Source organism: Myotis nattereri (genome assembly GCF_964212035.1).
Source record: "Myotis nattereri genome assembly, chromosome: 3".
NCBI lineage: Eukaryota > Metazoa > Chordata > Mammalia > Chiroptera > Vespertilionidae > Myotis > Myotis nattereri.
Window position 1 is genome coordinate 41,792,909 of NC_138077.1, and position 19,966 is coordinate 41,812,874.

The following is a 19,966-nucleotide window of genomic DNA, read 5'->3' on the forward strand; positions in this document are numbered from 1 at the left end:
GAACTGAGTGTGGAGTCAGGGAGATGTGGGCTAGAACCTGGCCTTTGCAACTCCGCAGCTGTATGACCTGGGGTGACCCCTCGGGCCTCGGTTTCTCCTGCTGTATAATCTGCTGTATAATGGAGAAAACAATGCCTATTCCCAGGTGGCGTTACAAACCCAAAGTTCCTGGGACACGAAAACGACTCAGTATCTTTGAAAGGCAACCTTTTCATGTCTTATATCCTTCCTCTATTAAATTAGCCAAAACAATGGAGGATTATCTCTCAGGCCTGTGCATCTGAGTGAAGAATATACATTCGTGGCCTATAGTATTACTATCAATAGAATGAGATCAACACAACACAGGGGTGTGTGTGTGTGTGTGTGTGTGTGTGTGTGTGTGTGTGTGACAATTCATCCCGTAACAACGGTCTGTCCTGTTAAATGTTCTGTGTGCACTTAAGAAGACTATTGCTGGAAAGAGGCCCTGGCCCTGTGCACATCTGCTGGGGCTGGCTGGCAGTGTGTGGGTTCTTGACTTTGTGCAGGAAACATCTCACAACATGAGTCCAGGTGAATTTTAGAGGATGTTTATTAAGGCAGGGACAGTGAAACAAGGAGGGACCTAGGACAGAAGCAGCAGCAGGGGAGGGCAGGGTGGGGAAATGAGCCCAGGCTGGGCAGCTTTGGCTCACTGAGAAGTCAGAGAAAAGGGGGCCTTGGAGACAGGGTCAGGGGGTAAGGCTGGGATGGGCGTCTGCTGCCCACTGCTCCCCTGGTTGCAAGTCTCGTAGGGACCCTTAGAGTTTAGAGATTCGTGCCTGTGGGGGAAGAAGCCGAGGGGAGAAGGGGAAGGAAATGTTTTTCCTTAAATGTCAGGTTAGATCTTGCCTTGTGAACTCAGCTCTCTCATGAGTTCAAGAAAAGTTGTGCATTTGTGCATTTTCCAGATTTTTTAAAATCTCGCACGTGTGGAGGTAGTTCTCCTTCTAGCTTTCCACATCTCAAGCAGAAGATATTATTTTTAACAGCAGCATGGGGTTCCAATTCATGTCAGGACAATACTTTATTAACCAGCTTTTTATTATTTAGTATTATATCTGTTATCCATCGTTGCTTAACAAATGACCCCACAACTTAGCAGCTTAAACCAAACATTTATTATCTCATGATCCCCTGGTAATGAATTCACAAGCAGCTGAGCTGGGTTCTTCTGGCTCTGGGTCTCTCATGAGGTTTCAGCCACGAAATCAGCTGGAGCTGAAGCCGCCGGAAGGAAGGCCTGGCTGGGGCTGGAGAGCCCACCCCCCAGGTGGCTCATTCACGTGGCTGTGGGCGTGGGGCTTCAGTTCCTGCGTGTGGGTCTCGTCATGGGGCAGCTTCAGTGTCTTCTCAACACGGTAGCTGGCTTCTTCCACGGTGACTAACTCAAGAGGCAGAATGAGGAAGAAGGCAAATGCTTTTTATAACCCAGTCTTGAAAGTCTGTTACCATCACTTCCACCACATTCTATTGAGCACAGTCACTGTCACAGCCCACACTCAAAGGGAGAAGTACCAATTCGGGGATAAATTTTAACACTACCACAGACATTTAGGTTGTTCCCCATCTTACGCTACCTGTTTTCCCATTAAAAGTAACGTGAGCCCTAGCTGGTTTGGCTCACTGGATAGGGCGTCGGCCTGCAGATGGAAGGGTCCCAGGTTCGATTCCCGTCAAGGGCACATGCTTGGGTTGTGGGCTCAGTCCAATGTGCAGGAGGAAGCCAATCAATGATTCCTTCTCATCATTGATGATTCTACCTCTCTCTCCCTCTTCCTTCCTCTCTTTGAAATCAATAAAAACATACATTTTTTTAAAAAAAGCAACGTGAAAATGAACACCTGTCTATATCTATATATATCTTTGTTGTTTTGTTTATCATTAAAATAAAGTCTTAGAAGTGGAATTGCTGGATCAAATCATATACATATTTTAAATTTTGATAGCCATTGCAGATTTTTTCCTAAAATCTAGTACTAATTTACACCCTCACCAGTGGTGTATGACAGTTTTGGTTTTGTTATAGTCTCTCCAGTCCTGGAGGTTATCAAAGTTTTAAATGTTGGACTGTCTGTTAATGAAAAAAAGATTATCTTATTGTTTTGCTGCTTTTTGTATATTTATTGGATTTTAAATTTCTTTCCTGTGTATATTCATGTCCTTTGCCCATTTCTTTTTCTATTGTTGTTGTTATCTATATATATAAAAGGCTAATATGCAAAGTGTCCCCTCAGGAGTTTGGGAGAACAGGAGTTCGATCACTCGCTATGACGTGTGCTGACCACCAAGGGGCAGTGCGGAACATGGTGGGCAACCAGCAGCGGTGGGGTGCTGAGGGAGTGAGGGAAGAAGAAGGCGGAGAGGCAGGGAGGCAGGAAGGTGGGGAACCTAATCAGCCCTAATCACCAGCCAGGCCTAGATACCCTACCCATGCATGAATTTCGTGCACCGGGCCACTAGTTGTTATTGATTTGTAAAAGCTCTTTATGTACCAAGGAAATAGTCAGAGACATATGTTTTAAAAATGTATTATGGCCCTGACCAGGTGGTTCAATTGGTTGGAGAGTTGTACTGTGCACCAAAATATTGTGGGTTTGATCCCCTGTCAGGGCACATGCCTATGTTACAGGTTTGATCCTTGGTTGGGGCATGTACAGGAGGCAACAGATCGATGGATCTCTCTCTCTCTCTCTCTCTCTCTCTCTCTCTCCCCCCACCATCTTCATCTCTCTCTTAAAAAACAATAACAAATAAACATCTTCAAGTGAGGTGTTAAAAAATGTATTAATGATTTGACCTTTTGTTCTTTTTTCTACATATAAGTTTTTGCTTCTTACATAGCCTAATTAATCAAAATTTTCTTTTAGTTTTCTTATAGTTTTCGTCTGGAAAGACTTTATCCCATTCAACATTATATTTTAAATGCTTTGACTTTCATGATTCCTTTAAGTTACATATTTGAACAATATGAATTATACTGAGGGATGAGGCAGACACTATTTTTTCCACATTGCTATCTAGGAATCCCAGCAACACTCTCACACATAGTTGATCTTTTTTGCTGTTGTTGTTCAGAACTAATTTGAAATGCATCTTTCCATACTCTAAACTCTGAGATGTATTTGGGTCCATTTCAAGATTTTTATACTCTGTTCCTCTTATGTTTATTTATTCCCATAGCACAGTAAGTCCTCACTTAATGTTAGAAATAGGTTCTTGGAAACTGCTGCTTTATTTTACCATAGGCTCATTGATATAAACAAGAGTTAAGTCCCTGACATATTCTGGTTACAAAAACATCACAAAACTTCTAAATAAAGACCCCAAATACTTCTAATATAAAAGATTAAAATAAATGTGAACTATGCATACATTTAAGAAAGATGAATAAAAACATCACAAAACTTCTAAAGAAAGACTCCAAATACTTTTCATGTTAAAGATTAAGGTAAATGTGAGCTATACATACATTTAATAAAGATGAATAAAAACAAAGAAGATAATTGTTTTCCAATCCACTTCCTCCAGTTCAGGTGGAGAGGGGGCTGGAGCCTACCCCTGCCGCTCAGGGTGCAAGGCAGGAACCAGCCCTGGACAGGACACTCTTCCACCACAGGGCACACTCATGCACACCTGCACTCACTCAGACTGAGGCAACTTAATATGTTGTTATTGATTTTAGAGAGAGAGGAACATTGATGAGAGAGAGAAACATCAATTGGCTGCCTCCTGCACATGCCCTGTCTGGGAATCAAACCAGCATGGGACAAAGCTCAACCAATTGAGCCATACCAGCCAGGGCCTGGGACAATTTAGATACCTCACCACATGTGCAAATCTTTGGGAGGAGACCAGAGTACCTAGAGAAAACCCACGCAGACATGGGAGAACACGCAAACTCCATGCAAACAGTGGCCCCTGGGCAGGAATCGATTTTTTTTTTAACATCATCTGTGAAACCACATTGAATGAAACATTGTTTGAGGACCCGCTGTATGTGTTCTCTGGCAAATTGAAATATTATGATATAAACCTATAGTTTTTGCTACTTTAATAGCCATATTCAAAAATTTATCCATAAATAAAAACTGCTAGCAAATTAAAGATGCAATTGATATTTTATAGAGAATCAGTGAAATTGTGTTTTATAAAGCGTCCTATCCTCATCTGACAATAAACTTGAACCCAAGAGGCACTTCATACATGATGGAGGAGTAAGCAATGCTAATGTGGTAACTGGCATCCTGGGTAGGAGTTGGGAGATGTGGATTCTAGTCCCTGCTCTGCTGCAGGCTGGCTGGGTCACACTGACACATGGTAATAAAATCGCAGGTGGGCAATGTCCTCCTAGCTACACTCCCGGCCCCTCTTGTAGCTGTTGTGGCCATGCAACAAGGCTTTCACTAAAGGAATAGAAGGTGTGTGCCGTTTGCGGAGGGTGCGCCTTCCAACACTGCACAGGCCATCTGCCAAGTTCTCCCCCCTTGCTGCGAGTGGAAGTCGGACACTCTCACACTTGCTTTTGACTCTGCAGCCAAGGACAATGTTCTAGGGCAGCTGTGGGCAAACTACAGCCTGCGGGCCGGATCCGGCCCGTTTGAAATGAATAAAACTAAAAAAAAAAAAAAAAAAAAAAAGACTGTACCCTTTTATGTAATGATGTTTACTTTGAATTTATATTAGTTCACACAAACACTCCATCCATGCTTTTGTTCCGGCCCTCCGGTCCAGTTTAAGAACCCATTGTGGCCCTCGAGTCAAAAAGTTTGCCCACCCCTGTTCTAGGGAATGGTGGGAAAACCAGAAGGAAGGAGCCTGGGACACCAGATGACTGTGTGGGGCCACGCAGCCTGCATACCCAACCAGGGCTGTCTCATGAGGAAGGATATTCTTTCAGTCACTATATTGTTTGATCTTTTTGTTACAACAGCTTAAGCTTTCCCTTTCCCAATACATACTGGATATTATAGTCCACAAAGAAAAGTGTTGAAATAAGCTTGGGAGATGATGAGTTTAACAAAAGTATACACACTTCCTTTCTTCAAGAGTTCTCAGATCCTTTAATCTAGTTGGAACCAACTAAGAGAGGAACAGAATATGTCATGTTTTAAAAATGTATTTATTATTAGACTAGAGGCCCGGTGCATGAATTCATGTATGGGTGGGGTCCCTCTGGGTGGCCTGCAGGGATCGGGCCAAAACCCACAGTCCAACACCACCTGCAGCTCCTACCTGTCGCTCCCGCTCATCCTGGCCCCACTGTGCCTGCTGCAGGCTTGCACCCAATCAGTCCTGATCGGGAGAGGCTCACGCTACTGCAGCAGCACTCGCCAGCCATGAGCCCTGTGTCTGGAGCCCTCCCAAGGGGAGTAGCCTGTGGGATCAGGCTGAAACCAGCTCTCAACATCCCCCGAGGGGTCCCAGATTGCCAGAGGACACAGGCCAGACTGAGGGACCCCACCCGTGCATGATCGGGCCGGGGAGGGACTGCGGGAGGGCTCCAGGGCATGTCCAGCCCATTTCATTCAGCCCTGATCGGCCAGACCCCAGCAGCAAGCTAACTTATTGGTCAGAGCATCTGCCCCCTGGTGGTCAGTGCACCTCATGGCGACTGGTCGACCAGTTGACTGTCTGCCCCCTGGTGGTCAGGCAATGTCATAGCGAGTGGTTGAGCAGCCTTAGCATATCATTAGCATATTATGTTTTGATTGGTTGTTCTGCCATTCGGTCTATTTGCATATTACTCTTTTATTATCTATACTAATAATAGAGAAATATGCAAATTATCCATTACAGCACCACATCATGACCGGATTAGCAGGCTGCGTTTCCGCCCTCTGCTCAGGCAGCTGCAGAGGTTCGGGGTGGGATAGGATACGATCAATAGGAGGGGATAAGAAAGGAGAGGGAGAGGCCGAGACCGGTTTGGCTCGGTGGATGGGGCGTCGGCCTGCGGACTGGGGGGTCCCAGGTTCGATTCCGGTCAGGGGCATGTGCCTGGGTTGCGGGCACATCCCCGGTGGGAGATGTGCAGGAGGCGGCTAATCGATGTTTCTCTCTCATCGATGTTTCTGACTCTCTCTCTCTCTCCCTTCCTCTCTGTAAAAAATCAATAAAAATATATTAAAAAAAAAAAAAAAAGAAAGAAAGGAGAGGGAGAGGAAGGCAGACCTGCATGCAGACAGGCCAAGAGGAGAAACAGAAATACAGAAAGGGAACAAGAAAAAGACTCAGGAATGGAAAAGGGAAGGAAACGCGGGGCTGCACGCAGGAGGGGTGGCAGGTGCGCCTGGCGAGGGGCGGTGGCCCCTGGCGTGGGCCATTGGCGGGGAGGCGCCCATGGGTCTGGGATGGAGTGGTGGACGTTCTGAGGCCTTCTGGGTGGAGGTGCTCTTGCTTCACTTTAAGAAGGGAGGGAGGGAGGGAAGAACTTTATAAAGGAGTAGTAGAGAGCAGAGTTAAAGAAGGAAAGAGGATGTATGAGTGAACTGTAGGAGCTATAATGAAAATCAAGTATAGTTGTGTACTGGGGACAGATTTTAAAAGTAGGAGTCAGAAAAGAAAAAAGATAAATGGTAGTGAATAATTAGGCAGGTAGATGGATAGATATGAAAACAGTGGAAGTAAGTAGAGAAGAATGTATGGGAAAGGTAGGATGAGAGAGAAAGAGGGAGGGAAGAAAAGTTTTAAAGGGGAGCCGGTAGAGCTTAAAAGGAGAATGGGAAGAAGGAAGAAATGGGGCAGGGAGCAAAGCAGGTCCGAGGGAGGAAGTGAAGAAAAAAATTAAGGTGGGAAGGAAGGAAAAGGGGAGGGGGGGTGGTAAAGATGAAAGAAGGAATGTGGAGAGGAGGGTAGGAGAAAGATGGGAGGAAGGATGATGGAACAGAAGTAGGAAATAAGGAGGAAAGAAAAGTTTATAAATGATGAGTCAGTAGGAAAAAGTGTTACATAAAAGAGAGAGAAGCCGAAACCGGTTTGGCTCAGTGGATAGAGTGTCGGCCTGCGGACTGAAAGGTCCCAGGTTCAATTCCGGTCAAGGGCATGTACCTGGGTTGCGGGCATATCCCCAGTAGGAGATGTGCAGGAGGCGGCTGATCGATGTTTCTCTCTCATCGATGTTTCTAACTCTCTATCTCTCTCCCTTCCTCTTTGTAAAAAATCAATAAAATATATTTAAAAAAAAGAGAGAGAAAAATTGTGTGAGAGGGAGAAGCCAATAAGGAAGTCAAATACAATTGTGTGTGAATGGGATAAGATTAAAAAAGAAGTTAATAGGGGTGACCAGGTCAGCAGGGGAGGGCAGTTAGGGGGATCAGGCCGTCAGGCAGAGTGGTTAGGGCAGGCAGGCAGGTGAGTGGTTAGGAGCCAGAGGTCCCAGATTGCGAGAGGGATGTCCAACTGCCAGTTGGACATCCCCTGAGGGCTCCCAGATTGGAGAGAGTGCAGGTCAGGCTGAGGGAACCCTCTGCCCCTGCCCCGTGCATAAATTTCATGCACCACGCCTCTAGTATAGGATAATTTTGTTGTTAAACTCTTACACTCTTCTGCCTATTCTACAAAATATATTCTAGAAATGCTGGTTTAGAGGATCTCTGTTCCTATCTATGTCCTAATGCACGGCAGGTGTTTAGTGTGGACTCAGACTCGGGCCGGATTTCACAGATCTACGGCCGCTTTTAGTGCAACTGCTTCAGCCAAGGCCCTTGCATTTGGGGTGACTGCATTGCCATGCCTCAGCGGCATGTTGAACTCTGGGTCCCTCTAGTGGGCAACAGGCAACATTGTAAAGCCACGGATGGTTTGAACAAGTTGTGAAAGGAGGCTGGAGGATTTCACCTGATGGGTTTGCATTCTTTCCCATTTATTGAAATGGAAAGATGACACAAACTTCACTCACAGAGGAGCCCCCTCCCCCGCCTTTAAGAAGTCTATTTCCTGAGTGAGCCGTGTGTCCAGGCCTATGGTGCCCCCAGCCCCTCCTTGAGTAGCCTGTCCCTTAGCATCTGCCCTGTGCTGGCCACACAGTCAAAGGGCTTTTCTTATGAGCAAAGTGAGTCACTTATTTTTGTTTTTCTTAAATCTGAAGTGATTTTCTTGAGCCTCACAAGAAACGCTTCTCCCCGTACTTGTTACCCACTCCGTTCCAGAAACAAACCAAGGCGCTGGAGACTCGGCCAAACCTCACGTCCAGCGAAAAGTTAAAATCAGATCACCCTAACGATTCCAAAACTAACTGAATCCAAAACGAAAACTAAATAACTCCAGAGCCCGGCGTGCTGGGTGTTAGCTGTGATTTCTTAGCTGCGGGCCTACACTTCTGTTCTCTGCTCTGTGGTACTGGGCCACTCGCCATGCCTCCTTCACCAGCGAGCGAGCTGCTCCCTGAACGGTTCGGTCCCAGGGCAGACGGATCAGAGGCTAGAGGAGAGGGGGACACGCTCCTTCCCCGGTGCCTGGGTTCCCATTGGCATCCCCTGGCAACTGGTCTTCACCCTGAGAGCCATGGTGGTTCCGCAGCTGCGGTCTGCCTTCCCCCAACACCTCCACACCAGCCTCATCGCAGCCCTTCAGAGGCAGCAGCGCCAGCCGGAGCAGCCCTCCTCTGCAGTCAGCTCCTGGGACATCTGTCCCATCGGGCAGTGCCTTCTCCTCAGAGGGGAACCCCAGCCTCGGGGCCACCTCCCATCCTTCCCTTTGTTCCCTCAGCCCTTGTGGGGAGAGCTGCTTCTTGCAGTTAGAATCTCCATAACATCTCATTATCACTGTTGTTTTTCTCTTAAACATCGCTACTAGTTGAATAATGATTCTTTATATTAAATTCTCTCTTAAAAGAACTGCTATGGTGTCTCGCTGTTGATTGGATCCCGACTGACAAATTCTAAAGTAAATAATTCTGAAAATAAAATGAGTAAAAATACAGAACAGAAAAAAATTAAAATGGCAAAAACATAGCTGAAAAGAAATAACCAAGAAAATGAAATAATTTAAAAACAAAATAACTAAAAAAACCTAAATGACAAAATGTAAAAGTAAAAAGCCCAGAACCCCAAATAACTAAACAACTGTGAATGTAAGTCACTTTAAACTAAATAACTAGGAGGAAACCCTAAAACAACTAAAAACATTTTACTCTAAAAAACATGTCAGTCCCTGACCGGTTTGGCTCAGTGGATAGAGCGTCGGCCTGCGTACTGGAGGGTCCCAGGTTCGATTCCGGTCAAGGGCATGTACCTTGGCTGCGGGCACATCCCCAGTAGGAGGTGTGCAGGAGGCGGCTGATTGATGTTTCTCTCTCATCGATGTTTCTCTCTTTCCCTCTCCCTTCCTCTCTGTAAAAAATCAATAAAATATATTTTAAAAACAATATGTCAAATAACTAATTTGGAAATATAACTCTTAAAACGAAATAACTATAAGTAACTGAAAATGAGTAACTAAAAAACGAACCTTTAAAATAAAATGATTATCAACAGGTGACTTTAAAGCTATGACATTAAATAACTAAAACTAAAAACAAAAAAATAAATTAATTAAAAAACGAGCAAATCTAAACAGAAATATGCCCGAAGTTAACTTGTAACCAACCAATCCTCTGTGAATGGAAACAAGCCTGGAGCAAAGTCACCACAAGCATCACCGCCCCCCCCCCCCCGCCCGCCCCTCCCCGCCCAGGGACCCGAGGAGAAGAGGAGGCGGCAGGGAGGGGGGGGGGGTCTTCCGCCCCGTCGGGTGGAGCGGCTCAGGTCCTCCAGCCCAGAGGAGAGGCCTCAGCGGGCCCCGCCCCCGTCCCCCGCGACCCCCCCTCCCCCGGTACCCCCACTCGGGGAGAAATTTGGCAACATCCGAAGGCGTGTTTTTGATCGTCACAGCTTGGGTGAGTGGGAGCTACGGCCCGTGCGGGGAGAGGAGAGGCCAGGGCAGCTGCTACACACCCTGCAGTGCGCGGGCCAGTCCTCGTTGGGAACTGTCCGTCCCACGCGTCACAAGCGCGAACCCCGGGAAACCCTGGGCTGCGCCCTCCGGCGCCCGAGCAGCGCAGGTCTCCGCGGAGTGGGCACCGAGCCGCGCGCGCCCGCCGGCGCCCGTGCAGCGGCGCCCAGGCTCTCCGTGGCGGGGCCCGGGCGGCTCCCGAGCCCCCGGGAAGGCGGCCCGGCGCCGGGCTCGGGAGGCGGGTCCGCGGGCTCCGAGCCCCTCCGCCGAGGGCGGCCTGGGGCGGCTCCGCTGAGCGAGGAGGCGCGGCTGTCTGCAAGGAGTGCCAGTTTTCTGGGGGTCCCCTCCCCCTCTCCCCTACAGCCCGCCCGCGCCGCTTCTGCCCAGACATTCGTCACCTCCCCGCAGGGGCGAGCCCCCAGCGCTCGCCACAGTTGTGTCCATTGCCCTGAATTCCAAGAAGAAAGTCAGAGAAGCGCTGGCCGATGAGTCCGCGTACCCACCTTCCTTCCTCGTTCACACTCGCGTGTCCCTCTGATCGTCGCCTCCCTTTTCTCCCTGGATGCGTTCTCCCGCGTCCACACCAGACGTGGGGGAACAGGTGTCATAACTGTCGTCCAACTGGAAAAGCCCCGAGAGCTGGAAAGGCGGGGGCAGGGGGGCACCCTCAGCGTCAGCTGGGGTGCCAGGCCAGGCCCACGCGCGGACTCCCCCTGGCAGAGCGCGTGCACCCCGGCTCCTCTTCCACCCCCGGCTCGCCCACCCCGGCTCGCCCACGGGGCCACTCAGGGTCCCACAGGCGCCCCCTCACTACCGCCAGAAACCAGCGCGTTGCTAAGGAGCCGGCGCTGGGGGGCGCGCTGGGCCGGGAGGTCTGAGCCCCTCTGCACCGGCAGTGGCCTCAGCTTCCCGGACTAGGCCGGGTGCTCACAGGGTAGAATCAAGGAAAGGAGGGCGAGGGGGTGGGAGAGGAAGAGGGGGCCGGGGAAGCTGCTGAACAGGAATGAGGGAGACCGGGAAAGAGGCAGCAGGAAAGAAATTACACCCAGAGCGCTGCTCTCCTTCTCCATATCTTCTGCCCCTTCACCGTCTTCAAAGGTTTCCACGGAGATGCTCGCCCCGCCGGGGCAGCCTGGGGGGAAGAAGGGAAGCACTTGGGCGGGCTGTAGGGGAGAGGATGGGAGAGGGTGGGAGAGGGTGGGAGAGGGTGGGAGGGCCCTGCTGCCAGGGAGGGGCAGCGCCTGCCCCAGGAGCCCATTCTCCCACCTCTGACTCCCACCCTCCCGGGGCGCACTGCTTCACCCTGGGGGGGGGGGGGGGAAGGAAGGGGGGGCGGGGTTCTGTGGCCTCCAGGTTCCCCTTTCCAGCTCTGAATTCTGTCACTGTGACTGAGAAGTCGTGTCCACACGCTGCTCATAGCCCCACTTGCTGTTCTCCCAGAAAAAAACGCGCTCACTCTTTCTGTGCTGGACTGCCTTTCCACCCGTTCCCTTTCTTGCTCTTATTTCTCTCCCGGGGTGACTGCCCGCTTCCTTAGCAGCCTCTGCCAGTGTCACTGCACTGCCCATGAGGACCAGGAGGACATCCTGCCGCTCTCTCCAATGAATGGGTTAATTAACCAACAGTCACCACTGTGCACCTGCTGTGCCCAGGGCTGTGAGCCGCGGTGCGGAACAGCAATTCCCACACTGAGGCTGCTGGCGCCTGGGGCTGTGTCAGGACAGCTGCACCAGGGCCTTAGCCCATTTTACAGATGAAGAAACCGAGATAAAAGAGGAATAATCACTTGGAGAAATTCCCTTGGCCGGTGAGCACTGCAGCTGGCCTCTACAGCATTCCTGCTCTGCTCCACATGCTCTCAGGCAGACTAAGGAGGAGCAGAAAGATCCCACGTGGCAGCCCCAGGCCAGTGTCAGCCCAGTAAGCAGAGCTCTGGAATCTGAGGCTGGAGAATTTCTGTTCGGTGAGACTCAGAGGGAGGGGGCCACACACCAGGAGGGCGGTCGTCTGGACAGAGTAATGGCCTTGAAGGGGAGCAGAAGGAGCTTGCAGCTTGGGGTGCACTGGAGGCTCATTATCTGGGGGAGCAGCCATGGTCATATGGGAGGTCCCCAACCTGCTACCCAGAGTCCCCCCAGAGCAGGCCAGTGGGGGCTGTGTGAGCAGCGTGGGAGCTGCTGTCAGCCCCCTTCTGGAGGCCTCCAGAAACCCTGGTTTAATTCCTGGTCCCAGCACGTGCTAGGGGTGAGGCAGTTGAGGGTAAAGTGAGAAACTGGTTCTGGAAGATGCCTCCCACTGTCATCCATATGTGACTCAGGGGCATCTGCTGTGACCCCTAGAGGTGCCTCTTCAGGGCGATCATCCCACCCAGGATGCCTATGCCAGCAGCAGACCGTGAGAGAAGGAATGTTGGTCCTGCAGGAAGGCTGTAGCGGGGATGGGAGCAGCCAGGTCCTCGACCCCCTCCTGGGTGACCCGAAGGGCTGTGTCTCCAGACAATGCTGGTTCCAGAGACCAGAAAGCCACCCGCTGGGAGGATGGGGGTGGGGGTTCTGGCCTCCATCAGCTGTAGAACCCCCACAGCCTGCAGAGGGCATGGCTGGAGGCAACTTGGGGACTGAAAGACCTGACAAGTTCCAGCTCCTTCTAAGTGCACCTGAAGGGAGATGCAAGTTTTATATCCCAACACAACGCACACACATAAGTGCATTTATAAAGTTAAAACACAAGTTTATGGAACCATATTACTCTCACAATGTGTGATGTCTTTATTCAACAATTATTATTTTTCTTAAATATATTTTTTATTGACTTCAGAGAGGAACGGAGAGGGAGAGAGAGAGAGAAACATCACTGATGAGAGAGAATCATTGATAGACTGCTTCCTGCACACCCCCTACTGGGGACCGAACCCACAACCCGGGCATGTGTCCTTGACCAGAATCGAACCTGGGACCCTTCAGTCCGCAGGCTGATGCTCTATCCACTGAGCCAAACCAGTTAGGGCTCAACAATTATTCTATTCTTTTCTATTCTGCCCTACTCTGGGAGATAGAGGAGGAAAGGGGCTGTGGGAGGGGGTGGGTCGCCCACAATCACCTCACAATTGAGGGAGACTTTCTTCTGAGACCAACTGCAGATGCTCTGCTTGTTCCCCCAGGTGTCTCCCCAAAGGGCCCTGGGCTCAAAGCCCTATTCACCCAGTATCCTCCTGGGAGAAACCAGACTTGGCAGAACCTGGCAAACCTTGGAGAAAGTCCCTCCGTCAAAGCCCCTGGTTTTACAGGGAGGAAAGTGCAGCTCAGGGCTGCCATTGCTGTACCTCTGTCACGTCCACATTTAATCCCTTCCTCCTGGGCTCCCTGGCCATGGGCTCTGTGGCACGAAGAGTCTTAGGAGCTAAGCCTTCGGTGCTGCGGAGGTGGCAGCACTGAGGGGACCCCAGAGCCTCGGGCCCAGGGTCTCCGGGTCCCAGGCACGTGACTGAACAGGTGAGACCCCCACTGACCAGTGGGAGGAGCAGGGGTTTGGAGTCAGACCTGGGAGCAATTCTGACTTTGCCAAGTGATCTCGGGTAAGCCACTTCACTGAGCACCAGCTCCTTGTCTCTAAAATGGGGATGATGGTTTCTATTCTGCAGGGTTGGTGTTAGCAAAAATGTTTACAAATGTCTGGCACATCGTAGGAATTTAACAGATAACACTGTTATGATTATTGTTAACAGTAATTGTGATGATACTACAGAGAAGGTCTCAGACCAGCACTCCAAGTGTGGGTTATTATTACTCACATTCAGGGGTGGTTTGTCTGCCATTGTCTTCATCCTCATAAACATCTGGGGGAGGAAACAAATTATAAAGGTAATAAATAAATGGCTTTAAAAGGAAACACAGAGCACACACACACACCAGAAAACCCACTCCAAACATATAGGCCCTGGACAGACGTTCAATGTGAGTACAGCAATATTTTAAGTGATGGTTGCATTCTTAGAAAATGAGCCGAATGGTGCGTTGGCTCCAGTACCAGCCAAGGTCTGGCAGCATGTTGGGAAGATACTCTCCAGTTCATGTACCAGAATGAGCATAAAGCATCTCGGTGGAGAAGGGCGAGAAGGATGGGAAAGGTGGGCCATGAAGACTCATGCCGGTAAGGACTGGGTGGCTGCTCTTCCCTCAGCGGGCGATCTTTGCCGCACAGAGCACCTACCTCCGAACTGGTTTGGGGAACTTAGGTGGAGTTTTAGCACTTAATGTTTAGAATCCTACTCTTTTGGTTGCTTAAACTACTGAATGAAATTTGTTAACAAGTGAACCCATTAGTGAGTTTAAACGCTTTTGGCAAATTACCAACCTTGGTGATAAAACTATGGCTTTTCCCTTGCTGTACACTAGATGGCGCAAAGGGACCACTGTAGCTCCAGTGAGTTCGGCGGCAGCTCCTACCCCACAGGGCAAACGATTTTTATTTTCTTTCAAACTCGCTTTTTCTCTATTCCTTACAATCTGCGATGGCTTTTTAAGGACCATCTCTATCACATAAACTGACGTACATCATTTTCACTTGGGGGATGGGGTGGTGGTGGTGGAGAGCCCAAGCCCCTGGAGGAACAGGTGTGGGGAACTAGTTTCGAAAGATGCTAACAAAATGCCTAAGTCATCTCATTTAATCCTCTCAGGAAGACTGTACAGCATTACCTCCGTTTTATAAAATAAATGCTGAAAAGACCTTAAGCACAAAGAGGTTAAGTAATTCACCCAAAGAGATGGAGCTGGATTTGAGCTGGGTCTGTAAGCCTTCAGTGCCCGAACCCTTAACTGTTGTGCTGTGCTGCTCACCGAGCTCCTTCTTGGCCATCTAGGGGTTCACGCAAGGGGTCACTTCCTGCTTAACCCATCCCAGGAGCTCTCCAGAGTTCACAAAGGAGCTCCCTCTAGGATCTTTCCATGGGTACTAGGCTGGATGAATATCGTTTGCTTGGTGGCCCGGAGTGTAAACTTGGACATCTAGGCCAGCCTATGTCTGAAGCTTCCATTTCCTTTGCAAACCTGTCTTTGGCCCAAAGGAAGGGAATCACTCCTAAGCATCCAATCAATAGTTCTCAGATTTCACATATTCTTGTGGCCTCCTTCCCACCCTCCCTCCCTCCCACCTTCTTTCCCTTCCTGTCACGCATTTTCTGTTGCTCAGGTCTCTGCCAGCTTCTAGGGAAGTCTGAGCTGGCTGTCTAGTCTTTCAGAGCTACTAAGAACTGGAGTCAAAGAAATGTTACAACTGGGAAACCACCTCTAGCTCAACAACCAGATGCTCTCAAATGTCTGGGTTGGAGTAAGCCCATAGTGGGGTGGTAGGCGGCAGGCAGGGGGGGGGGGGGGTGAGGGGGGGGGAGCCAAGCTGATGTGTCTAGTTGAGTCTAGTCAAAGCCTTGCCCATTTCCTCGGAGATTTGATGGGAATTTTTCAGTAAAACTAAAATACAAAGCTCCCCCTCCCCCCAATGTGTATGGCTCCAATTTTTTTTAAAATATGCATTTTTATAGACAAAATGTCTGAGGTGAAATGTTTACAGTGGTTATCTAGGTTATGTCTGATTTGCATTTCTGTATATTTTAAACGTTTGATAATCTACATATATATTCTTTTTATAAGTAGGAAAGGAAATTTAAAATAGTTAAAACCAATTGGTCAAGCATCTAAAATAACCTGCAATCTCACCAGAAATGACTGTTTGCTAGAACTTATTTTCTTCATCATAAGAGTGCATGAAATAATTTTGAATAACAATAAGGTAATAATAAAAATAATGAAAGTAACTACATTATCTAGATATGAAAGGAATTCCCACAGGTATCAGCAAACAACCCTTAAGTGCTACACTAGAGGGTTATAGGTATTAAAGCAGTTCTTGGCTCCACCAATACCCTGAGGGACCAGATAAGGGACCCACAATTAGGCCTGCACCCTGCAGGGGAGGGTGGAGCCAGGGGGGCTGTGACTTAAAAGGGTTATAGACAGGCTCTTCCGCTGATACCTTTGGGGCAGAATGGTTATTCAAATGTTATGTATCCTTCAGTGGGCAAGGCTTTGCAAATCGGGGACAAAAACTGAATTCAGAATTCAGAATTTTCAGCACAATTCAAGCTAGTAAAATACTCCTACTTAATTCTCTTATGTTTACCAGTAGCACCAGGAATAGCATGTTCATCTGTTCTGTGACTGTTCCTCATGACGTTGCTTGGGTTCTCAGGAGAATTCCCACCTACAGCCTTCCCCCGCCCAGGCTTATTGCTCCTGGCAGGAGGAATCCTAGCACCATGTCCTCATGCCAGTAGACGGCAGGCAGAGAAAGCAGTTGTCACCCTGGGGGGAATAATTGTACTGATCATCATGAGGGTGTCGGCTGTTCCTAGAGGAAGGTGTCTGGCATCTGGTGTCTGGTGACTCACCAGGACATTTCACAACCCTCTCATGTCATCACTTGTAACTGTAAGTGGGCAAATGAAAGAGAACAATGGCCAGAAAAGAGTCTGGGGCGCCCACTACACATATCACTAGAATTGCCAGAGAAGAAGGAGGGGGGTGTAGAATTAGTGGGAGGGAGATGATGACTGAAAGACAGAACCCAAGGACCAGCAGCAGCAGCCGGTGGGAGGCAGAGATTTAAGTAGGACTCTTACTCTGCCCCCTGGTGAAAATATCTTTCTTGGGAACCACTCCCTCTAGAGCAGCGGTTCTCAACCTGTGGGTCGCGACCCCTTTGGGGGTCGAACGACCCTTTCACAGGGATCACCTAAGACCATCGGAAAACACATATCTAATTACATATTGTTTTTGTGATTAATCGCTATGCTTTAATTATGTTCAATTTGTAACAATGAAAATACATCCTGCATATCAGATATTTACATTACGATTCATAACAGTAGCAACATGACAGTTATGAAGTAGCAACGAAAATAATTTTATGGTTGGGGGTCACCACAACATGAGGAACTGTATTAAAGGGTCGCGGCATGAGGAAGGTTGAGAACCACTGCCCTAGATCCACTGAGGCTAAGATTGCAGGGACAGGGAGGACAAATTCCCCGTGTGGATATTCGACAGGAGTGTGCTAATGAATAAGGTCACAACTTATTTGACCTCTTGGCTCCCAGATTCATATATGCTGCCTCCTGGGGGCCTGGTGCGATTGGTTTAAGGTTAGCACCCCCACCCCGCAGGGTCATGCCCAATGCTGCTGCTCATCCTCGCTTCCCAAAGGCTACTCCATGGCTCTGCCAGGCTGGCCGCTTCTGAGCGGGGTGGTGTGTGGTAGGACTGGTGGGTCGATTCTGTGATGTATGCACATGATGAGTCTCTCCATCAAAGCAATGGTCTATGGCTGATCAGACACCACACAAGTCCCTACAGTGATGCTCACTGAGGCACTGTGGGCAGGAAAGCACACGTGTCAACCCCGCTCAGGATGAATCGCTGTACTTTCCAGCCTAGAACGGGTCTCATGAAATCAACTCATGGGATGGTATCCAACTGGGGCTCAGCTTAGATCTCCGTGCTGGTGGTTGGACAGTCAACAGCGGAATTGCTACATCGGTCTGGATGGCAGGGAGCCCATGCCGCGGGGCCCATGCACAGCCTCCCATTCTGCTGCCAAGACTTCTCCACGTAGGAGCCCACGGTGCGGGCACTGGGTGCTGAGGGAGAAGCTGGCTGGCACTTGCTGGCCACGCCATCCAGTGCCGTTGGTTGTTTGGTACCTTTTCTGCAATGGATATTCTCTGATGGGCATTCATGCATGACTCAAAGATCCTCACATTTTGAGCTTATGTCCATACGTCCATGGGTCTCTTCCCAGTCAGACCATGTTGTAATTTGATGTTAGCTATTGTTCTGAAACAGGTCAGGAGTTTTCTGCATAATCTTGGGGGGCGAGGGGAGGAGAAGGGTGTATCTTCCAACAAGGGAGAGTGGGCCACATCTGCCAGCCCAGGGGAGCAGGGACATGTACCCACACTCCTCATCCCAAGTTTTAGGGGCCCATGTCTTTCCTACCAGGGCCTGCCTTACCTGCTCATCTGTTGGCACCAGGAGCCCAATCTGGTCAGCAGCAGACTGGCCTTGGCTGGGAATTCATCCTTCTGGCAAGTACTGTGCTTTAGGAGATAAGGGGCTGAACATGGGCAAAGAGGTCCTCACACTGTGCTTTTCAGTTGATGATTAATCTGCGCCTGTCACTCTATTCTGTGCACCAGTGCTGCTTAGCAATAGCAGCCCAATTCCACAGTCCTGACAGTTGATATTTCCCCCAGACTTCTCAGACACTGCACCAGTTGGCACATCCCTGTCCACCTACTTCTGATCCCAGGTCACCACAGGTGAAGGTCTCAGCAAATGGACTGCTGCAGCCGACCAGGAACCAGGGTTATCCATAGCACTCATGATGGGGAGGCCAGCAAGTAACCCAACACCAGAATCCCATCCTTTCTAGGACCTTGACTGGTGCTAACAATCTTAGGTCAGGTTTCTCAGAAGCAGATTATGCAAGCAAGTTATAGAGAAAGGACTTTTACTAGTAGATGAAACTGTGAGGCAATGAGGGCAAAGACAGAGGAGGGAGGAAGCCAGTTACAGGTGTGGGTTCAGTTGACGTCTAACATCAGCCTGATGCCCCGGGAAACCCTGGGGCAGGGATGGTACCACACATGTCCCATCTTGAGGCAGACGAACCAGTCAGTCATTGGCTGGTGCCAGTTATTGCTCTAGAAGAGGTCGGGAAGGGAGGCGGGACACACCCCTTACAGGAGGCCATCACCGCTGATGAAGTTCCTGGTGACGGGGTTCTGGGGCAATTCTCAGAATGCCACAGCGGTGAGCTGTTAGCAGCTAACCTCACAGCAGCTGAAAGGCGGGTGTCCCCTCCTGATAAAAAGAATTGGGCAAGGTGTCAACAGCCTCTACTGTACCACTGTGTGTGGGCTTTCTTTTTTTAAAGAAAAAAAATTTAATAGATTCTAGTTTTAGGTTTACAGAAAATATGAGCAGAAAGTACAGATAATTCCCATATAAACCATTCTCTCCTCACACAGCTTCTCCTATATTAACATCTTGTGCCCAGCCCGTGTAGCTCAGTGGTTGAGCTTTGACCCATACACAAAGAGGTCACCGGTTCAACTCCCAGTCAGGGCACATGCCCGGGTTGCAGGCTCGATCCCCCATGCAGGGGGCAGTATGTTTCCATCTCTCTCTAAAAATCATTAAAAACACATTTTTTAAAAAACCATTTTGCATTAAGGTGATACATTTGTTACAATTGGTAACCCAATACCGATGCATGTTAACTGAAGTCCATAGCTTACATTAGGGTTTATTCTTTGTGCCTATAGTTATGGGTTATGACAAATGCATAGTGTCATGTGCTCATCATTATGCCATGTAAATAGTTTCATTGCCCTAAAAATCTCCTTGCTCCATCTATCTACTCATGTCCCCACCCCCAAACGTCTGGTAACCACTGATCTTTTCACTGTTTTTATACTTTGCCTTTTCCAGAACTGGTATAAATACAGATGTAAGAAGACAGAACGAAGAGAGACAGAACCTAGGCACAGAACCTACACAGAACGTTCTCTAGAGACAGAAGAACTTCGCTGGAGAGAACATGGCAAAAGATCCTGGACAGAAACTGGCCTCAGAACCTAGAGACAGAACCTAGCGAGAGAACATGGCAAAAGATCCTGAAGTGAACCTGACTACAGAAATTGGCAAGAGAACCTGACTAGAACCTGGTGACTGAACCTGGCTGGAGAACCTGGACAGAACCTGGCTGGAGAACCTAGCAAGGGAACTTGGCTACAGAACCTGGCTGGAGAACCTGGAGAACCTAGCAAGAGACCATGGACACAGAACCTGGCTGGAGATCCTAAACAGAACCTCTCTGGAGATCCAGACCAGAACTTGGCTGGAGATCCTGGCTGGAGATCCTGGCTAGGCTGCTGATCAACTGAACACTGTCT

The 19,966-nt window shown here is 49.1% G+C and overlaps 1 protein-coding gene across 1 annotated transcript in view; it reads right to left on the reverse strand.

The window, feature by feature from the left end:
• Positions 1-557: 557 nt before the first annotated feature.
• The window catches only part of MCF2L2 (MCF.2 cell line derived transforming sequence-like 2), a 210,115-nt gene continuing 190,706 nt past the window's right edge, over positions 558-19,966 (reverse strand). The window contains exons 26-29 of the mRNA XM_081086362.1: positions 13,745-13,789; positions 10,998-11,086; positions 10,458-10,593; positions 558-1,405 (exon numbers count right to left, since the gene is read on the reverse strand). Coding sequence (XP_080942488.1) covers positions 10,471-10,593; positions 10,998-11,086; positions 13,745-13,789 — 257 coding nt within the window. The 3' untranslated portion in view covers positions 558-1,405; positions 10,458-10,470. The remainder of the gene's footprint in view (positions 1,406-10,457; positions 10,594-10,997; positions 11,087-13,744; positions 13,790-19,966) is intronic.